This window comes from Electrophorus electricus, chromosome 7 (genome assembly GCF_041902795.1).
Source record: "Electrophorus electricus isolate QZ-2024a chromosome 7, ASM4190279v1, whole genome shotgun sequence".
Taxonomy (NCBI): Eukaryota; Metazoa; Chordata; class Actinopteri; order Gymnotiformes; family Gymnotidae; genus Electrophorus; species Electrophorus electricus.
The window spans coordinates 32,202,065-32,225,000 of record NC_137503.1 but is presented as its reverse complement, the minus strand read 5'-3'; the positions used below and the strand labels follow the sequence as shown (position 1 = coordinate 32,225,000).

At 40.7% G+C, this 22,936-nt stretch overlaps 1 protein-coding gene and 1 long non-coding RNA gene across 3 annotated transcripts; one reads left to right on the top strand and one right to left on the bottom strand.

Moving 5' to 3' along the window:
- The first annotated feature begins 3,806 nt into the window (after positions 1–3,806).
- Positions 3,807–22,703, top strand: ccdc190 (coiled-coil domain containing 190). 2 transcript variants are annotated; one of them, XM_035524583.2, is made up of 5 exons: positions 3,807–4,054; positions 4,175–4,257; positions 7,562–7,740; positions 9,448–9,580; positions 21,881–22,703. In XM_035524583.2, the coding sequence occupies exons 3-5, from the start codon at positions 7,563–7,565 to the stop codon at positions 22,428–22,430; spliced, it is 861 nt and encodes a 286-aa protein (XP_035380476.1). In that variant the 5' UTR covers positions 3,807–4,054; positions 4,175–4,257; position 7,562; the 3' UTR covers positions 22,431–22,703. The 2 variants fall into 2 exon arrangements, with proteins under 2 accessions (XP_035380476.1, XP_035380477.1); XM_035524584.2 differs by having other exon boundaries at positions 3,807–4,070.
- Positions 4,276–7,550, bottom strand: LOC145658793 (uncharacterized). Its single transcript, XR_014124672.1, has 3 exons — positions 6,100–7,550; positions 5,809–5,867; positions 4,276–5,377 (listed from the first exon to the last, which is right to left on the bottom strand). It is a non-coding gene; the product is annotated as an uncharacterized LOC145658793 (long non-coding RNA).
- Positions 22,704–22,936: the final 233 nt, after the last annotated feature.

Here is a 22,936-nt window from a genome sequence, read left to right as displayed (position 1 = left end):
TGAGGGAGGGAGGGAGGGAGGGAGGGAGGGAGGAAGAGAGAGAGAGAGAGAGAGAATTCCAAATTCCAAAATGTCACAGCAAGACATTTTGAATTTTGGCTTTACTGTGTCCTGGATTTCAAGAAGCTCAGGTAAAATAACATGTCATAAAATAACTTGCCAATCCACACAAAATACAGTCATGTTCTTCTTCAGAATAACACAGGTCAAAACTATACAATGCATGTGGTACAAACTTGAATTCTCAACTCATAGACACATTACAGGAATCATAGTGTATGAAGGAATGCTTCTGAATTATGCACAGTTCCAAACTTAGCTTCTTTGTACCAGTGAGCGCGAGTAACAAGGAAGTGCGTATATCTAATTTCCTTTTACGGAGACTATTTTTGCCATTCAGTTCTATCTTTGTGCAGCACGAGTCTCAGTTTAATTCTTAATCCACTGCTAGGCATGATGGCCAAACAGTGCCGCTCAGAAATAAATGCCCCCCCCCGCCCCTTCACTCTGATGCCCAGTGGGACAGGAAATTTGCCATTTCCAAGACTGACCTAAATTGGTCAGATCCCATTATAAATTAGCCGGAGGCTCTGCTTTTTGTCTGACTGCGGGAAGTGTTATGGACCTCGCTGATAACCCTGATCGCTATGGAAATCCCGTCTTACGTATTTTAATGCAGTTATTGCACTGATCATTATGGCACAGTTCTGGTACGTCCTTAATGATAGAAAGTCGTCAGTCAACTATTTAAGAAATGTTAGTGTCAGTGGAGAAGAGTCACAAGACACCTTTTCTGTTCAAAAGGAAAGTTCTTTTATTTTAAATCTCTTTTAGTTTGACAGAGCATTGTCTTGTCAAAGACACACACACAACAACTCATAGAATGGGCCTCGACTAAACAGGACATCAGGACAGCAGAATATTGCTCCTGCCTGCTCTGTCTGTAATCCAGTGGCAGGTGCCACAAAGCCCCTCCCCCAAAGATCATCCCACCCCCCCCAATCCCAGGCAGCCTGTAGAGAGAAGAATGGAAATGACGCAGCACACCTTGTCCAGCGACTAGTCTTTTCTTTAGCATCTGGAGTGAGTGCCACTTGCCAGTACCCGCTCTGTAGTTCCAGCGAGCTGAATCACACTGAGCCGGCAAGCTGACCTAAGGTGTTATTGGTGAGTTGGGCTCAGTAGAGCGCCGAGCCGCCGATAGTCCACACAGAAATGACAGCTACCGTCCTTTTGCTTCACCAGGACCACCGGCGTTGCCCAGGGGCTGTTTGACAGCTGGACAATCCTCACAGCTGCCATCTCTACTTTCTGTTTCATGGCTTCATTTTTAGCAAAGGAGAGCCAGTGCAGATGGTGCAAAATCAATGCAGTGTCACTTTTGTTATTGCTGTGCTACACTAACTCAGTCCATGTACAGTCTTTCTGTGTGGCCATGAAGACGTCGCTGTAATGACACAGGAGAGCCAACAGCTGCTCCTGTCTCTGCTCTTCTGTTAAGCCTGACCCACTCCACTGCCACGGTTTATGCACAGCCTCCGGTTTTGCGCAAACCTCTTCTTTATTCATTTCTACTTTTCCCGTTGTTGATGATGATAAGAGGGCTGCTGATGTGCACAGCCCATAGCCCTCGGGGATCCACCAAACAGCACTAGTGCTTCTCCAGCACTAGTGGTTTCACCCACCCCTGAACTGGGCACTCCTCACAGGGCAACCCTGTTCCTTTCTTTTCCCCCAGTACAGATATGTGCCATTGGCTGGAGCAGTGTTCCCTCTTTGTGCACCAATAGCAAGTCGCCTCTTCCTTGCGCTCTTCCTGAGCTGCACGCTGCAGTGCGTTTGTGCTGGCGATGTGTTCTGCCCTCATTGCCTCGGCAGTGGCTGCTTGGAGGCTGGCCAGCCTCGTCTCACTGTCCGGCACCGGCACATACAAGAAGTGTTCCAGCGCCGACTCTTCTTGCACAACCTTCTCAAATGCTGGGTGTGCCTGCCGAACCTTTGTGCTTAGCTCCGCCACAAGCGTGCTTACCTACTCCCCCTGTAGCCTCTGCCGCTCTGGGAGTGGAGGCTACCAGGAAAGAATGCAGGCAGACAAAGCCAAAACATCACTGTATGTGGCCAATGGCGCAAAGTCATTATGATTCATAAGTACATGTTTTACTTTCCCCTCCAGCGCCAGACATCACTGCATTGCGGTGACAGCAATTATTCAACCACGATACCAAGCGATTTCTTGCACCTGCGCAGAGTATGACTCCCAAGCAACCTTGCCGTTGTAGCGTGGTAGGCATATGGTATCTTTCTCTCACCAGGTACCAAATGGGCTCTGTGGCTGAGCTCTGCTGCATCGCCTCCTCCACCTTCTTCCCAAGCCATCCACCTTTGCTCTGGGCTGACTGGACCCATCTGGGAGGGGGTGGCCATAATGCTCCGTACACCCTTCCTCCGGGCTTCATTTTCTTCACCAGCCTTCTTCCAGTCACACTCAATGAGTTTCAAGCTCGGTAGCGAAATTACACTTCTGACACCAATATAGCATCGGCAGGGAAGAAGAGTCATGAAACACGATTTCTGCTCAGCTTAAGTTTAACTGTGTGTAGTTGACAAAGACCCACGCACAGCAAGCAGAATGAGACACTAAACAGGAACAAGGGTGAAGGTAACTAGAATTCACACACTCCACAGTGCGTAACAGCAACTCTTAACACCAACATCTGGAAAAAGGACATGACTAACCAAATAAACACATATGCAAAAAAATCAACAATTTAACATTAAACTTAAACTAGTTCCAAGCTGTAGGGAGGCCTACAGCATCCTTGGAGACCTTGCTATACTCCTCATGGTTCTCTCTCTAACCCAGTGGTGGACGCTACAGTATTTAATTATGCAAGTTCTGTATCCCATTATGAAGAATTGAACTTGCTGACTGCGGAAGTATGACCTCAGCAAGATTCTTCAGACAACCGTGTTCAGGACTGGTGAAATGACTTTAATTTAAACCTTACTAGACCACTGTAATTCTATAGCAAATCAGATTATAGTATATATCCCAGAGCCATTAACTGTGCAGTTACTTCACTGGAAAGCAGCAGCTGAGACTCAATCTTCCGTACCTTTTGACCTACCTTTCCGAATCATCCCATAAAAATGATCGAGGCTTTAGCAGTAGTGCATGATTGGTGCACATACATAGTGGAAAAACGTGCCTGAAGCTAAAGTATGTAAGCATACAGCTGCGTCTTACTTCATTAACCTATGCTTCAAAACGTTTCAGACCACAGGCAGTGCTATTAGTGTGACTAAAAATGCAAATAATGAGTCCCACATCTGTTAAAGGGAAAGTGTCTCAGAACAGCTCTCTGGGTATCTCTGGGTATCTGCGTATCAGCGTCCCTGGGATTGTCTGGTTGCTGCTTTCTTGCCCTAAGGGAATAATAACTTGCTGCATGTGCTTGCCTTGATAAGCTCTTGTTGCAGAACTGTCAAACAATGGGATGCAATTATCTGAATCCTGCAAGGTCCTCTTATAGGCTAACATGTAAAATTTAAACATTAGAGTCACTAACACCACATAACTCCCAGATGAAAAGCCTTCATTCTGAACAGGCCCATGTTCATGCCCCATTAACAGAATAATAAGTATGCAAGCCTGCTTTAAAGAACCAGCCGCTTCAATCCAGTTAGCCTTTTCCCAATCATTGCGTTTGAAAAAGCTTTCTGGTAGCTATGGAGACATTGCCAGTGTCACATTTCTTTGTCCAGAGCCCCAGTTACCATTGGTAACCTACAATGTTTTGGGGCACTTGGAGGATCACTGGAGAAGGTGCACACGTTCGATGATAGCTAAGGAAGAAGGAAGTTACTTACACACGTTACGCTGAATGGGCTGATCAACTTGCTATTTAGGTTACGTCCTCCTGATCAGAAACATCTTCTTCATCGTATTCTCTTTCTGGGTATCAGATTAGACTTCTGAGGATGGCACAGGATACAGCACCGCAAACGTTCTGCTTGTGAACTCCAAGGATACACTCATAGTCTACAAGTCATTGTAATGTCTAAAGAGTGTAATCAAAAGATTTTAAAAAGATTTTCCACTAGGTTTCAGAGAAAACCATTTTTCAGGAATTTTTGCTGCTGGCCAAGCAAATATTTCGTGTTGCTTTCTTAGGTCCACGTCTGTCCTGGCTGTGTCCAAGTGTGGATTTGCAAATAAACAGTCCCTTTAGGGGTTGTGTCATATGTCACTTTACGGTAAGTTTTAACCTTATACTATCATTTCTTTGTTTTTTTATTGAAGCAATGATTTGTTTTACATTTTAATTCCATTTTTGTACATTTTCAGGAAAAACATACATTTAATTAAAACTAACTAAACGGTGATCTTAAATTCTAAACATTATAGCTCAAATCCTGCTATTTAAATATTGGAATTCAGCAGCATAGCATCTTGACACTAACAGCAAAATTAAAATACAATAATAGTGAAAGTGAAGTTAGAATGTAAACAATATAGGTCATCTGCAAAAAGGACACTGCTTTGGAACTTTGACGCTGATATAATATGGTATGATATGGATTTCAAATATGTAAGTACTTTATTTGGCTTATGTAAGAAAAATGCTCATAACAAAATCTAAATGTTTCTTTAGAGCTATTGTGCAGTTGAAACTGCCCACATTAAATCATACCTTAAGGATATCGGTATCAGTGTCTTCTTCAGATATACAGACTTCTGATAATAACTGATAGGGAACAATATTTTGCTAGTCAATTTACATTTCTTTTCCTAGGTCTGTAAACCCCTTGCATACATTAAAATGTATGCAAAAGCCCTGCATTCAAATAGCCCTGCATTCAAATATCCCTGCATTCAAATAACCCTTTATTCAAATATCTCAGCATTCAAAGCTCTTTAAATATTTAATGCATAAAGAACATCCGGTTTCCATAATCATGACAGTTTTGGAGGCTTCATTAATCATAGTCCATTTGCATATTGCAGATGTCTTCAGTATCATTACTGCATATGCCACTATTTGGATAAGGATATACTGTGCAGGCCTTTATTGCTATAACAATATATTGTGCCTCCCTAGTTCACAAAAAAAAAAAAAAACATTCCCAGCTGGAACCCTTAAATGTTTTTTTGCAGAACCTCTATGAAAGGCTTTCACTGAATGCTAAAGTGTGACTCTTAGTCATCACACACAAACAGAAAACACTCAGCATGATTCTGTCTGTAGCATAAAGATTCTGCTCTCTCTGTGAGTTTCAAGTGGTTTTGCTCCAGTTACACTAATGGACATTTCTGCTACACAAGAGGTCCGTCACGTGCCAGTACTCCCAGGTCTTGGCTGCAGGCCAGCATGCCCTGTTTGTGGAGGATTGGATCAGATTGGCTCAGGATCAGATCATGCCACACACTCATAATCATCACCAATTATGATCATGAAATTAATGTGAACTGTGTCTTAGACTCTTTTCTATCATATTAAGACTGATGTCTTAATTACCACTCTCAAAACTGTTTTAGCTCAAACTTATTTGTTTATTTCTTCCACTTCTTACATATTGATATCTTACTGTTTCAATGAGCAGACTGGCTTATAGATAGGAGAAAGCCCAGTCAAGTATATAGCCTTTTCAAACAAATCACTTTACATGCACAATTGTGGGCATGCACATCATATTGTGACTATGTATTGTGATGACTATGTAGATGTAATATGATAACTGCATATACCATAATGTTGTGTGATGAACATACATTGCAATGTAGTATGATGTAGATTGATCACTCACGGGCATGTATGAATGGATGGATCGATAGATGTTACCATCAAGGCAGAAATAAGAAAAGCCTGTCAGTGTGAAAAACATTTATAAAGGTATCTTAGGTAGGTAGGCCCTATAACTGCTACCCCCAAACTCTTCTTTTAATGCTGCAAAATAAGGCTGAAAATTTAGAACTACCAGTCATGTCTACTAAAGTCTATATTACACTCAACTACAAAGAGCTACAGGTGCTTAATGTATGGTCAAAGATAAAATACTTGTTAGTCTAACAGCCCCGAAAGCATTCACTTAGCTTACCTTTGATGTTTTTACTTCATTTAGTGCATCCACAAAATCAGTATTAGTAACTCGACAGCTTATGTTGACCAAAGTGCAATACAAAATGCCATATCTAATAGACAACACATTACTATTGCACACTGTTTCGGACAATTAAATATGTCGACATATACATACAAAAACACCAATAAAACAATGTACATACAGGGTTATGCATAGGTAAATTCCCTCACTCTTTTATCTGAAGAGTTTAAAAGTGCCCTTGAGAAGCAGTTTAATCAAGCAGCTCAAAAAGATATAACAGGTGTATATTAACCAAAGGAGCTTAGTGTGCATAGTAACACACCACAAAAGAAAACAAAGGGAATTGTTGTAGTGTCTCTCAGAGACAGGGAAAGACTAGGTTCAACAATCTAATTAGAAAAACGTGAGAGGTTAGAAAGGTCAAAAAAGTTGCATGTTGATACATGCTATTTCTGCTCATCCTGTTTCTGTCAACAGTAACAAGGTGGTAGCAAGTGCCACACACACACACACACACACACACACACACACACACACACACACAAGAAAAGCTTAATGTAAAAAAAACACATTTAATGTGCTTAATAAAAGTGCACACATACTTGCACGCACGCACACACACACACACACACACCCCCTTCAGCTAAGACTACCCCATCACCATTAACATATTTTTACTGCCATTTATTTGCCATAAAAATAATGTATTTCACCTTATGGGTAAACATACATGAAAATATAGATGAATATATAAATATGAAGAGAATGGGTATGGAATATTTTAAAGTGTTAAGTCTGAAAAGGACACTACCTTAATTAAAATTAAATTTAAATTTAAATTAAATTTAAATTAAAAGACTTTACATTTGAACAAAGAAGGGCAGCTTTGAACTACTCCAATGACTGTGACGTTAATCTATAATGACCAACCTTTGTATTATTATAACATTATTATAACAAAAATGCATATAAGAAAAATGATAACCATAGTGATGCACCTTAATTCCAGCAACACATGAGCTCTAATGATCTCATTAAGGACTGACCCCACACACGGTTTATTTTTAACAGATTACAAGCTAATAAAACTTTCACAACAGGGCAATGTAGAGCTTATTTTAGGGTTCCAACTTTGCTTCATCAGTTTCCATTACTCATTCCCAAAGACCCAAACAGGCAGAACACTCACAAGGGACTGACCGAGGCCATCGGAGTGGCAGTCCATCAAGTGCTGGCTACCCTTTCCTCCACTTTGCTCTCTCTCTCTTACTTTCATTCTCTTGCTTGCTTTCTCTGCCTCTCACTCTCTCCTTGGCTCTGTCTTAGCACGATGGAGAGCTTTGCTGTGCTGAGAGTGGGCCATAGCTGTTATGGTATTCTTATAATATGGTTGAATAGGATTGACAGTGAGAATGAATGTGAGTAAGCATGTTTAAGCATGTGTGTGTCTGTGAAGCATGCATCGATCAGACTGGATGGTGTGGTCCAAAGAGGCTCAAAGGAGAGCAGAGAGGAGAGCAGAAGCCAGGCTGGCTTACGGCTTACAGAGGCTAGATGAAGCCAAACACTACCACCTCAGCACACTGGCCCGAGAACAGCACATGCTACAGAGACACCTCCTCGCCATCAAGACAGGTGTGTGTGCGTGTGTGTGTCTTTAAACCTTTTTTACTATCTGAGGGGAGCAACTTCACTAGGCCCATGAAACAAGTTTGTACAGTGGTGTGAAAAAGTGTTTGCCCCCTTCCTGATATCTTATTTTTTTGCATGTTTGTCACACTTAAATGTTTCAGATCATCAAACAAATGTAAATATTAGACAAAAATAACACAAGTAAACACAAAATGCAGTTTTTAAATGAAGGTTTTTATTATTAAGGGAAAAAAATCCAAACCTACATGGCCCTGTGTGAAAAAGTGATTGCCCCCTAAACCTAATAACTAGTTGGGCCACCCTTAGCAGCAACAACTGCAATCAAGCATTTGCAATAACTGGCAATGAGTCTTTTACAGCGCTGTGGAGGAATTTTGGCCCACTCATCTTTGCAGAATTGTTGTAATTCGGCCACATTGGAGGGTTTTTGAACATGAACTGCCTTTTTAAGGCCACAGCATCTCAGTCGGATTCAGGTCAGGACTTCGACTAGGCCACTCCAAAGTCTTCATTTTGTTTTTCTTAAGCCATTCAGAGGTGGACTTGCTGGTTTGTTTTGGATCATTGTCCTGCTGCAGAACCCAAGTGCGCTTCAGCTTGAGGTCACGAACAGATGGCTGGACATTCTCCTTTGGGATTTTTTGGTAGACAGCAGAATTCATGGTTCCATTTACCACAGCAAGTCTTCCAGGTTCTGAAGCAGCAAAACAGCCCCAGACCATCACACTACCACCACCATATTTTACTGTTGGTATGATGTTCCTTTTCTGAAATGATGTGTTACTTTTACGAAAGATGTAATGGAACATACACCTTCCAAAAACTTCAACTTTTATCTCGTCAGTCCACAGAGTTTTTTCCCCAAAAGTCTTGGGGATCATCAAGATGTTTTCTGGCAAAACTGAGAGAAGTCTTTATGTTCTTTTTGCTCAGCAGTGGTTTTCGTCTTGGACCTCTGCCATGCAGGCCATTTTTGCACAGTCTCTCTCTTATGGTGGAGTCATGAACACTGACCTTAACTGAGGCAAGTGAGGCCTGCAGTTCTTTGGATGATGTTGTGGGGTCTTTTGTGACCTCTTCGATGAGTCATCGATGCGCTCTTGGGGTAATTTTTGTCGGCCGGCCACTCCTGGGAAAGGTTCACCACTGTTCCATGTTTTCGCCATTTGTGGATAATGGCTCTCATTGTGGTTTGCTGGAGTCCCAAAGCTTTAGAACCTTTTCCAGACTGATAGATCTCAATTACTTTGTATCTCATTTGTTCCTGAATTTCTTTGGATCGCAGCATGACATCTGGCTTTTGAGGATCTTTTTGTCTACTTCACTTTGTCAGGCAGGTCCTATTTAAGTGATTTCTTGATTGAGAACATGTGTGGCAGTAATCAGGCCTGGGTATGGCTAGAGAAATTGAACTCAGCTTTCCAAAGATGTGATAAACATCAGGGAGGGGGGGGGCAATCATTTTTTTCACACAGGTTCATGTAGGTTTGGATCGTTTTTTCGCTTAATAATAAAAACCTTCATTTAAACTGCATTTTGTGTTTATTTGTGTTATCTTTGTCTAATATTTAAATTTGTTTGATGATCTGAAACAAACATGCAAAAAAGTGTGACAAACATGTAAAAAAAAGATACCAGGAAGGGCGCAAACACTTTTTCACACTACTGTATTTATTTACTTGACCTCAGGTAGCCGGTGGAGAGGCAGGAACACTGTGGGATTGCAGTCTTCCAATCTTGAACTCAGCCACCCTCCTGTGTCCTATACGAAGATGCTGTTACCCATAATTCCACTTGCAGGAGGGGAGCCAGATAGGCACAGGTGAGTTAATGTTTGGGTAAATAATTTTAATTTGCATTTACCAAAAAAAAAAAAAAAAAAAAAAAAAAAAAAAAAAATATATATATATATATATATATATATATATACACACACACACACACACACACACACACACACACACACACACACACACACACATTGTCATCAGAACATATCAGGAAAATGCCAGAATGCTACACTTTAAGCATAACAACATCTAAAGATGCTCATAACACTAATACCAGCTTTATCTTTGCAAAGACTGATTTATCTTTTAAGCTTGAGCTTTGGAAAGAAGATTCATTTACTTTGACAGTCATTATACTGTAAATGTCTAGGGGGAGATTTACTGTTACTGTTACTGTTAACAGATTTACTGCATGAAAATAAGTGAAGGGAGGGGTTGACACAATGTATGACTTGTCTTTTAAGATTGAATTCAAAAGATACACACACACACACAAACACACTCACACACACACACACAAACACACTCACACACACACACACACACACACACACACACACACACAGACACAGACACACACACACACACACACACACACACACACACACACAGACACAGACACACACACACACAGACACACACACACACTCACACACAAATAAACACTTGTTAGTGAGGCTGGCTAAGAGCAACTTTATTATGTCTCCATACAGTGGTTGCTAAGGCTCTGAAGTGTTCGTTTCCAGAGAGATTTCAGCGCTCTCTCTTGACACCACGAAACTTCAAAGGGAATGCGGGAAATAAAACCGGGCCGATTAGCGGGTGACCTTCAGGCACGCCCCTTAAGAAAGGCAGAGTGCCAGGTTTACGCAGGAGAGTAAAATCAGATCTCATCCAGTCACACTAGGGTAGACGGAATCCAACCAAAGTGTATCCAGATGCGATCCGGACATGTTAAAATAGAATGCAGGGTGTAAACAGGCCTTGTGATTATTTGAACGTGAGAAAATATAAAAAATGATAGGCCTACCAGGGTTCAAGGGTTAAACAACAGGGGTGTTTACCATAGTCTTTTGCACCTTTTAATCAGACATGTAACCTGCTAATACTGTTGTGAAAATACTAGTAGAGGCTTTTTATGCCCGCTGTGTTTGTGTTGTTTTAAGGACTACAGAGTTGGAATAATGTAGTCGAATATTTCTGGGAAACCGAAATTTTTAGGCTAAACGAACTAGCATAGGTGTGACAGCATCACAAAGAGTAAATGGTGTCTAAGATGGATGTAATTCAGATAAAATATGGCTGTTTTTGTTGAAAACTTTGTTTTAGGCACCTAACAATCTACTAACAACTGTTATTTTAAGTTTAGTCTTAATAGAAGTATAAAACTTCTATTGTGTTATCAAACTGGCGACAGTTAGACTCTGCTAGAAGAGTCAGCAAGAGAATGAAAAGCTGGGACAAAATACAAACTGCTGAAGAGCACAGATTTTTTTTCAGATAACAGGTCACCAAAGAGTCGATGTGATCTCTAAGTTCTGCTCTCACCAATTATTTACACCACAAAGTACAATGAAAGAGAGCGTTGCAGAATCAGAGGATGGGGGCATTTCTGAACTGTTGGCATTGAGGAACAAGATTACTGAACTGACTACTGGTGCTGGACAGTACATAGAAGCGCAGAGTGAGAAGCAAAAATTTACATAGAAGACTGGAGGAAATAAGGACTAATAAAGGCAGAAATTGAACAGCTGTCTCCAGCTGATATAAAACAGTTACAGCCTCAAACTGCAACAGTTGCTGAAGTTCTTCTATGTACAGACTTTAAGATTGCTGCCCAGATAGGTGAGTCATAAGCTTTATTAGTTTAGCCCACTACATTTAGAATGGCCTAAATGGAATTACCCCGAGGCAGAGATTATGGATGCAGTGATTATAGTCATTATTCCAGGATCTCATTTGCACAATCTGGAAGTCAAACTCAATCCCACCCTTCCAGACCTCAGAAGCATATTACACTCACATCTCCACGAAAAAAAGTACAAGAGTTATACAAATAGCTTACATCTCAAATAGCACATTAAAGAACACTTCTTTAGGCATGTATTGGACCTGAAACAAAAGGTACTGTTGGCATCCCAAGAGTCAAAATAAAATCTTAAGTAGGACCCAGTTCTTATTCATAGTTTTTTTTTTTTTAACCAAACAATCATTGGTCTCCAGAATGATAACACCTGCCACTTTTCCTGAATAGTACAACTCCAGCGGAGCTGTTGTTGCAAAGTTTAAATACTGCCTGCCAAGACAGAAGGAAGAAGATGAAAACCCAGCCAAGGAGAACACAACAAACATGTCCCCTGATGTGCTAAAAGAGCTGAAGGAGTTCAGATCAAATGTAGCTACATTTAAGTGCAGAGATAGCTCAGATTAAGGAAGGAATGCATCAGCAGCCAGTCTATGCGCTATAGCATGACATCCCTTCCATCTGCATAGAACCAAATATTAGCAACTAAAAATCCCTTAAAATCCTTTGGAAACTTTCAAAAATTACATTCTTCCATAAATGACAGTATGCTAATCCCACTGTCACCAATTCCTGGTAAATTACCTTGCAAAGTGACTTTGCTAGTTGTCTTACAGTGTCTTGTGGAATGCTACTTGAATGGTCATAGGATCCAAGCTCTGTGGGACACTGCTCCCAATTTTGTACCAATGATGAACAAATAGAAAGATGAGAGATGTATCAGGGCTACTTACCAGATATTCTGACTGCAGCAAATAGACACAATATGGATAGACAGAAACATCTTCTGAGTTACACCAGATTAATTTACCATTTCAGTTCTTGTGAAGAGAGGTTGACACGTGTCACATTGTATCATCAGCTTCAATGTAATCATGCATCCCATGAGCAAAATGTAAAATCCCAAGCAGTACAGCATTCAAAGTAGCTTTCCCGAGACATAAGAAAGGCAAGGTTAGAGCACTACTACAAGTGGTAGGTGCTGGGCAGATGTGTGAGTGTGCAGTGAAAACAAAGAATGGGAAAAGCTTAGTATCATCCAAGTTGCATCATGTAGCTTCTCCACTGCTCAGAGATAATACCATTATGATCTTTAAACTGGACCTGGACCCCTGGTGGCCTGGAGATCTGAAACTGAGTGTCAAACTAATTTATATCAGAAAGGAACCAACCAAGTCATCAAGGTTAGCATCATCACAGATCGAGACATTTCACTACCAAGCCACACTGAATATATGTTGTATATGTTCTATGCAACCTATAGTGACAGTGTTACCTTAGCAGACTAGTGAAAAGGACATAGCAGCTGCAGTGAGCCAGGCTGAAGCAATGCCTTCAGGTCACGAACACCCATCTTATGAAATGTGGAACCTGCAAGTTGAGCCACTGGGGTGAAGATAAGAGACAGGTACAGATGTTGAAAGGTTGAGTGTCTTTGGTTCTCATGCTCAGATAGTGACCCCAGATGTAATGAGAGGTTATGAATGAACATATACCTTAAAAATCTAGAGCCAGTCAGGAACAAACACATGTCAGAACCAAAACTGCTGTACCAAGAGATGAAAGCATATCACTATGATTTAATTGCACAGGGCTGGATCAGGAAGTTGAATATCCTTACTCTTCCTGTCAGACTGACAGATGCTCTGACAGCATTCCAGCACTGCATGGAAGGACTGCTAGGTGAAATCTGTATTCTATCTACATGATAGATCTTCAGCACTGATCTTCAGCAAAATGTTTGACAAGCATGGAAACAATATGCGTAAGGTCATACACCAATTAAGGCAGTATGGTATCAATCTTAAACCCAGTAAATATAACTTCTTCAAGTCTGTAATCCACTATCTAGGGAGGATGGTCTCTGCAGAAGGTAGTTGAGTTCATCCTGCAGACTTTGAAGCTGTAAGGGCACCGAAAGACCATAGAATATTGGATAACAGGAGGGCTCTTGGTCTCCTGACCCATTATCCACAATGCATCAAAGACTTTTCCAGAATAGCAAGTCCATGGCTGGATTAATGCCAAAACGCTACCTTTCCAATGAAAAAGTGTTTCAGTTCTGGATTATCCACCCTGATGATCTGGAAGCCATTGACGACTACTACGACTTGTAAATAAAGACAAAGGAGATAAAAGGGTCATAAATAAGGACAAGGGAGAAGATAAAGGTAAATGTGTTCCACAGGAAACTCCAGGTTGTCGTGAGAGGCTAAAGTGCAGCCTAGAGCAAATCGCATCGCTGACCAAAGATAAGAAAATGCTACTACATTTTGTCAGAAATTTTACACTACACTATCATCAGTTATAAAGCATCTGAAAGAAACTACTCTAGATTACAAGCATACAGCATGGGAGACAATAAAGCTTTCTCAGGCATTCTCCAACAGACATCTGAAGATGCCAAAAACCTCTAAAAGAATTCATGAACAACTAACAAAATATCGCCAGAAAAACTATAAAATTTCAAAGTCCTCACTGCTTAAGAGGCAAAAAAGCCCAAAGCAAACGACTGCAGCTCATCATCACTAAAGTTGAACACTTTAAACTCAAGTTGAACCCAAGAGCTCAACATGAGCAAAGAAAAAAAAACTCAGCGGAACAGACTTTGGAATAAATTATCAGTTTCCATAGGAAATAGTGGACAGATGGAGAAAACTGCTCACCATCAGAAAAGAGCTTGTTAAAGATGGAAAGGGGAAGATTATCTCTGTAGATAATATTACTTCCTGGCTATACTAGTCTCTCTCTCTCTCTCTCTCTCTCTCTCTCTCTCTCTCTCTCTCTCTCTCTCTCTCTCTCTCTCTCTCTCTCTATCTTCCTTCACTCTCTTCTTCCCCTTTCACTCTCTCTCCCTCTCTCAGATGGATAAGTAAAATTGTCTCCATTGTCTCTATCTTTCTCAAACAGAAATTCTTCACTTTTTCTGGTTATCCTTTTACTCGCTAATTTATGCATTCACTCAGGAAGTTATAGGCTATCCCCTGTTGTGATCAATTTAAAGCACAGATGTGTCATTGCTACCACAAAACATGTTCTTTTTTCTTTTTATTTGTATTTTTGCACGTTTGTCTATTTTTGTTTCAGCATTGTCAACATTACAATGCCAGTGACCAAAAGCTCTGCAGTACAATATACATTGTTGTATACACATCCACCCATATGCAACAGTATTACATTACTAATAAACCTTAACCTTAACTCACTTGCATGGTATCACAACATTTTGTAACTAGGGATACCTTGCTAAATTAAATGCAAACATTTGTTTATTACAAGAGACACATCCTTTACAAATCTGGCCATCATAAAAGTTATATCATCTTTGAATTTTACAACATAAAACAAAGAGACGTATCCATCCTACTAAATCCATCCTTGCTCCCAGATGGTGGAACAAACTTCCCTTATGGTTTTCAAACACAGACTGAGGACATATCTATTTGTGGAATATTTAAATGACCATTGTTTCTGCACCTGTGCTAAGTAACTGAAACTCTAGTATGTATTGAGTAACTATAAACTCTAGTAATCTACTTATTGTTTGTTATTGCACTTCTAATCATCTGATATAGAGCTTATGCTTATTTTGCACATCTAGGTATCAGCATTGATTCCTGCTGTTTCAGCTATATTCTAGTTCAACGATATCTTGAACCCTGACCTACTGTACTGGCTAGGATATATTCTGAGTAGATGACAAAGAACATTTGCAAGTTGCTCTGGATAAGAGCATCTGCTTTATGCCAAAAATGTAAAATGTAAATGTAATATACACAATAAGGGATCCAGAAGCATGCTTATTATAATAAATATTAACAGTAGCTATGATGTTAACCATTATAAATATTTATGACTCAAAAGATAGTGGGCATCTTTAAAAAATGTGAAGGATTCTCCAATAATTCCATAGAGAGAATAGAGATTTAGGGAATATTTGTAAACTTTATAGGAAAACTCAGAATAATACATTACGGCTATTCTGAGAAACAAAAACTTCAAATATAGTAAGAAAACCAGACAATTCCTAGCAAATCTTATGAAATGCAACAAAGAAGAAACAATTCTCGACAATCAAAGACACAACAGGAAAGTTCAGACAGAGAAGATATATAAGAATATGTAAAGAATTCTTTGAGAATCTGAATCTCAACTATGTGCCTAATAATAAAGTACCTGGAACTAATGAGTTAATTACACTGGATGCAGAGAAGGCCTTTGATATAGTAAATTAGAAGTTTGCCACAATACATAACTTGGGTTTTGGAGAATCATTTAGAAAATGGAATAAACTTGTTTACACTACACCCAAGGCTATTGTTAATACTAATGGACTTGCATCACAAAATGTCACACCTCACAAAGGTACTGTTCAGGGATGCCTGCTTTCACCCGTAATGTTGTCAAATTTTAGAGAACCTTTAACTGCAGGGAAATGCAAATGTCAAAGGTTTCCAGACATCAAAGCTAGAATACAAAGTAAGATTATATACAGATGACATTTGACGTTTTCTTCAAAACCCCATCTCTTCAGTACACAAGAAAATCCAAACAAATAAGACATATTCCAAATTCTTCAATTGTTCTATGAACTGGACAAAATCCAAATCTTACTACTCAGCATGAATCAAGCACAGCAGACCAGACCTACTGGTCCCCTAAGTACTCAGCACATTACATATTTGGATATTAAACCTTCCTAACAACAACCAATAATAATAATCATACCATCCAATACAACTCTCCAAGAACCCTAACACATCCATAATCACCCCTCATACGCCCATAACATCACACAAAACTGAATACTGAATACCTCTGAATACCTCTGTGCAAATGTCCCCCTCCCACACCTGCACCCACATATAATGAAGTAAATTGCTTAAAATAAGTAAGACAGCTTAAGTGTAAACAACAATTACGAATATTATCTTTTTTTGTTGCTGTTTCTTTTTTGTTTTTGTTGTTGTTTTTGTTTGTTTGTTTTCGTTAATGTCCTTTCATTTAGTGGAAGGTCCCACTGATAGATTAATTAAATGTTTTATCACAGGTCCTCCAAAGAGGTGGGGTTGTGGACAGGTGAAAAAACCCCAAAACAAAACAAAAGGAGACGCCGAGACTTATGGCTTATGAATCATGCTGAAATGGGCAGCGACAAGAAAGTTACATGGTCCATCTGTACGGTGCCCCAAATCTGACTGTTTACATGTAGCCACTTTATGCAGGATGCCACTTGATATAGAGTCCATGATTCATGAGTGTTCAAAAGAGCTCTCTTCTGTTGTTGTCATGGCTACAATTCAGTTTGTTGAAGTTCAGAGAGGAGTCGATCTGAGTTGGTCAGTTTCACTGTCAGTTCAGTCTCAGATATAAAATTTGGGTCTAAAATTCGTCCCTGTAGCAAAAGATGCATTAAGAGAAGCACAGAGGTCCGATCCATCCACCTGTTTTTTGTGCATAAGCTGCAAAGTCGCATTCCATCAGTTCAAATTTCAAAGACATTCAACTCAGAGACAAAAATGTTTACTCTGTGAATGGGACAACCTAACGTTTGACGTCCCTGACATTGTGTGTCAGGTAACGAAGGCTCACAGTCAATGAATGAAAAGTATGAAACAAAAGTGCGCAATGGAATGGAAAATTAGGGTGCTGAATGCACATTATCGCTTGGACGTAGCGGCTTTGGCTTTGCCTACATTCTGATGAAGAGTGTTATGTAACTATAGCTTGTGTCTGCATGAAGCAAAAGAAGACTTGTCATAAGAGCACCTCTTACGAACACAGTGACGACACAGCCCTTTGTCATAAGAGCGGAGCACCTCTTACGAACACAGTGACGACACAGCCCTTTGAATTGCTCTCCATTGATTTCCTTCATCTGGTTCAATTCAATGGTGGATATCGGTTTATATTTGTCAATGTAGATCAGTTTACCTGCTTCGCGCAGATGTCTGATGCAGCATCCAAGTTAGGTAGAGTGGATACAAACCTTATCTTCAATGTGTTCCCAGCTTGAATTTTTCATGACCAAGGTAGAGAATCTGAAAAGCAAATGTTCACCAAGTTGAAGAAGCTCAGTGGTATTGCTGGATCATGGACCACCCCTTACATGAACAGGGCATTGTTACAGATATTGAAGACTCTTAACACTGGCAGGAACACTCAAACAAACTAGTGTATCAGTACATTTGTACGCATAGCGAAGTGACTGAGTATTCACCTTCCTTATGGGACATCACCCAGAAGTCTGGACAACACCTAGTTTGGACTGCATACAGAGTCAGACTCCAGATAACCACAAGACTGTGTACAAACATGGAAACAAGGTATGGAAGGAGCTTCTGCCATTGCAAGGAGGAATGCACAAAAGGCAACAGAAAAAAACATTTTCTGACAGGTCAGGAGCTCAGTGCTACAGCCAGAAGAACAAGTACTGGTGAAAAAATCACTCACCATGAAGAGGGCTTGGCATGTATTGGGAAGACAGAACCTATACTGCTCTGTGCCAGATGAGGTCAGATCTACCCATCTATGCAGTGAGGCCAGAGGAACGGAAAGGACATTCTGAATCTACATATGAATCTTCTCATGACATGTGATCAGCTGACTTTTGAGGCTCCATTATTGAGGATCCATTTGGCTTGGTGTCTGGCCGGCTTGTACTTGTGTGAACTCATGCTCAACTCATAGTGACAGACACTTGTCTGAAGCTACTAGTTTTTAATGTGAAGTTTTTGGAAGACACGTAAGGCCATGTTTCCAATTATTAATATTTTAATATTTTATGTAGTATTTTTATTTTAAGTATGAGAAAATTCAATCAGTCATCACTGAGATACAGGGGGTTTAGGCATATTAGTATAGTTAGCCTTGAAACACAAGCTCACATGGCGACTTTGTATCATAATTCCCCCAGACCTCTGAGATATTCATTGAGATATAAACAAAAGTTATTTTATGTTCTTATGGCATACTGCATCTTTTATACCTTAGTATTGTATGTGAGGACTCAATTAGAGACATTATACCTTAGAATTGCATGTGAGGGCTCAGCTGGAGACATTATACCTTACACTGTGTGGGAGAATTCCATTAGAGACATTATACCTCAGTACTGTGTGTGAGGACTCTATTAGAGACATTATACCTCAGTACTGTGTGTGAGGACTCCATTAGAGACATTATACCTCAGTACTGTGTGTGAGGACTCCATTAGAGACATTAAACCTCAGTACGGTGTGTGAGGACTCCATTAGAGACATTATACCTCAGTACTGTGTGTGAGGACTCCATTAGAGACATTATACCTCAGTACTGTGTGTGAGGACTCCATTAGAGACATTATAGGCCAGTGATATTGCACATGACTATATGTTTGCACTTTTATGATAGTGGGAGGGTTGCTTGTGCTTGTCTCTGAAAATGTAACCTGTGTGGGTTTTTGCCTTGTGTCTTAGCCAGCTAGATAGGTAGTCATGTTTGTTAGTTAGTTGCTAAATCTTTGTTTGTAACCATTCAAGCTCATATTTGTGCGTGTCTCCGTGTGTGTATGGATGCATGAGCCTGTCCTCTGAATCTCTTTGCATCACAGAGTTTGATAATGAGATGACCACACTCACACATTCAATATGTTCCTGCTGTATACTACCAACATGCAGCACTTACATCGGCCCATCAGCTTTCTTTTGTCCCTTCATCTCTCCTTCGTTCCCCTTCATCTCCCGTCTTCTTTCTTTCTGCTGAGCAGCATTATCGCAAGTTCAGAATGGCCCGCGTGTCATATCCATGCTCTTATGCTAATCAGTGGGGCTGAGCCTGATCCAAACTGCAAGGACCAGTCATTCCCTGCGCACACACACACGCACGCACGCACGCACGCAGGTGCATACACACACACACATACAGGCTAAGAAGGGATAGATGGAGTGAAAGAGCAAAGAGGTGAATGCATGGAAGCAGGCAGAGAGACAAAGAGAATTGGGATGTGAGACTAAAAGGATTATTTCATAACTTTACCCGACACTTTTATCCAAAGCAACTTACAGTCCTTACTGGTTACAACTTGAGCAACTAAGGGCCTTGCTCAGGGGCCCAACAGTGGCAACATGGGGGTGGTGGGGCTTGAACCAGCAACCTTCTGATTACAACTCAAGTACTTTAACCACTGAGCGACCACTACCACACCGTTCACATCACACACATTGTGCAGCCGCAATGCTCTCGCCGGACTTGAGACCAGACGTGTGCTCTCTCTTCTTCATGCTGGAGGTTGATGGGCAAAGCAGTCAGACCCAACCACTCATGAAATCTTTCTCTGCATTTCCCGCATTTCATCTCTCCACCTCCACTGCCCTGTGCTCTCCCTCCGTGGAGCAGCTTTCTTTCTCTGCTGCTCTCATCTCTCCTTGCTTCTCATGCCCATCGTCTCTGCCACTCTCGTCATTCATCGCCCGCTCCTCCCTCTTTCTCTCACAGGCTTCTCCTCTGCAGAGCTCACAGTAGGCGTGTCTACATTTCTGCCCTGCACACTCTTCTTCCAAACTCATTTTCTTTCCAGCATCCACAGGCTGACTTCCACTCAATTTACAGTCTCTCTTTCTCTTTCTTTCTCTTCATGAGGAGGAGTAGAAAGTGGATCTTATAAAGTCAAAGAAAGATCCTGACCTGTTGCAAGCTGAATCAAGGTCATGCGCTGATTAGAGTGCCCCCCGGAGGCTGCAGAGGAAATAGACATGGCCTTTGTTGTGATAGGCGAAGACACCTTAGATCCCAAGACACTTCGGTCCAAATGTGTCACCTTTTGAAGCTTAATTAGACCTAGTCTAGAACTAGGCTGTAGCAACAGCAGCAACACTTAGTGAAACAGCTAAAAACATATTGTGTTGTTCATGAATGTGGGTTTTTATTCATATTTCATTTTTAAGATTTATGGCAGAATGGAAAATTTAAAGAATAGGTCTTTAATGTGGAACAGAAAATTAGAATAAGAAGAAATCTTCAGCCTCATGCATTGTTCAGAATTGGTAGAAAAAGCTGTTGGATATTTGAAATTATTCTAATATATAAATATCTAATTAAAGCCAAATAAGATTTATTTTCCTTCATTTTTGGTCAGAAATGGCAGGATTTCAGTGCATTTGATAGTTTCAGTGTATTCAGTGTATTTTCAGTGTCAGAATACACAATTTCAGCCTTATTTCGGCACGATTTTGTCATAGCTGACAAATTTCCAGTTTTGGTCCCAATTATGAGTGTCACGAATGAGGAATAGGTCTTGTAGTGTGAAAATTCTTCAAACAAATTCTTGGTGGCAGTATTTTTTGGATCTTTCCATACCAAACTAAAATCACCTTCTTGTTTTCAACCTGCTGTTTTTTAGTGAATCAAATACCCCAGTAAAACTTCTTTCATGCAAGCAGTCAGATTTGTACCACTTAATTCCACATATTGCAGTGTTCAACTGTACAGGACTGACTCAACACTACTGTGGTACCAGCACCACTGCAAAAGGCTCCAATAAATCTCTAAGGAAACTGTCAGTGTTTCCCCATAAATCCCCAACAGAACTGTGTGTGTTTCTGATTTTGCCATGGAGGTTTTTGAATGTGCTGTGTCTGCCAAGCCCCCTCCGGATCCTGAGAAAATCTCACCTCAGGAGGTAGCGTTGCATAAAACGGCCTCACGTATGGGTGGGTGGAAGGTAAAAGATGAAAGGTCTTCCGGCTGGGTCTGGATGGCAATGGGGGGCTGAGCTAGAGGTTTGGCTTCAAAAGCAACTTATGCACCTTTTAGCTTGTATTAGTATACCAAAGCTTCACTCCAGATGTTATTGATGGATCTGTCAAAGTTCAAGTATAGATTGTATCTAGGTTATAAGTACACCTAAAAGTAGGCTGGCACGATTGACATTACAATTATTTGATTCATAACACTCCTGATCTCCTGATGGACAGATGATGATCTCGGAATGGCAAGTAAGCTAGGCTAAAATAGAGTAATAGCATGAAGTTGATAATGGAGAACCTTGATCGAGACCAGTGCTGGATCCAGACACTTACGGAGATTCTGGTATTTCATCGCTATTTCAGTAGTTCTCCTTTTCTAGTTGTACATCAGTGTGAAGCAATTCAGGGATTTTCTTGGTAGTACACATTATTGCATTGTTTCTTTTCACTCCAATATGCCTGAGCAAGGACTTTTTACTTTTAGTGTACTATAAAAGCAATTGAGCTTCATTTTCAAATGAAATGGCTGTGATTCAGCAGCACTAAGAAACTAGCAGTAATCATTTCTCTCGGTCTCTCCGTAGGTCTGCGAAGCCGTACTCCAGCCGTTCTCTGCAGGATCGGGTTCAGGACTTCATCAGCAGTGGCGAGAACAGGGCCGAGAGCTCCACAGCGCAGCTCTGTCTCCCGTGTCTCAAACTGCCCACAAACACGCTGCCCCCAGATGTCCCGCAGAGGGAGAGCAGGGACAGAGAGCCGGTCAGGCTGCGCGTGGCGTCACATGGGGAGAGAGAGAGAGAGACGCAGAGGCCTCTGTGGGAAACGGTGAGAGGCAGGCACAAAGACGGACACAGAGAAAATGAGCTGACAGCAGCACATGCAAGAGACAGGGAAAAAGCAGAAGACAGGGACAGGGTTGTCTCTTCCTCTACTCCTCTTTCTCCCCTATCGGAGTTATCTGCTCCTGATGGCCACCCAAGGACAGTTCACACTCTGCCTGACTTTGCCCAAGCCATGACGGAGGCACGCAAATCCCGGTACATCCGACACCGCGGTCAGCCTCTATCCGAAAGGGAGCTCAGCATCAAAGAGATATTTTCCAGGACCTCCATAGACATCAACGCCACACACTGACTGCAGTACACATGTGCACACCTCTCTGATGATCAGAACTTTTCATAATTTTGATTTGTTGTGAATATCATTCATAGACATTCACTTTCACACAAATATTCTTAGCTCTCAAACTTTCACAATATGCTCATCGGTATATTACATTGCAACCATAAAATGGACTAAGCTATTAGGCTAATTTTAGACATTTTGCAAGAAATATAATAATTCAGTTTTGAGACATTTAATCTCACCATGGTGTACCTGTACATTTAAAAATGTAATAAATGACTTTTTCACTTCTTTGAAGTTTGTTTGATATATTTTTTTCTTTTTAGTAACTTAGGTATTAAGTTAACTCAGAAAATCACCTTAAAGTTAATCCTCTTGAACTGTTAAATGCTGTTTAAGATGACGGCCATCATCTTAACTATAACAATACACTTTCCACTCTGGTGCACAACATCGCCTACTGTGCTTTGGCGAACTAATGTTTTACACACGTTGCTCTCTAAAACATTATCGCC

Coding starts and splice junctions, on each gene's coding strand:
- ccdc190 (XM_035524583.2), top strand. CDS start 7,563: ATGCATCGATCAGACTGGATGGTGTGGTCCAAAGAGGCTCAAAGGAGA. Junction 7,741..9,447: donor CCTCCTCGCCATCAAGACAG/GTGTGTGTGCGT, acceptor ACTTGACCTCAG/GTAGCCGGTGGAGAGGCAGG. Junction 9,581..21,880: donor GGGGAGCCAGATAGGCACAG/GTGAGTTAATGT, acceptor GTCTCTCCGTAG/GTCTGCGAAGCCGTACTCCA.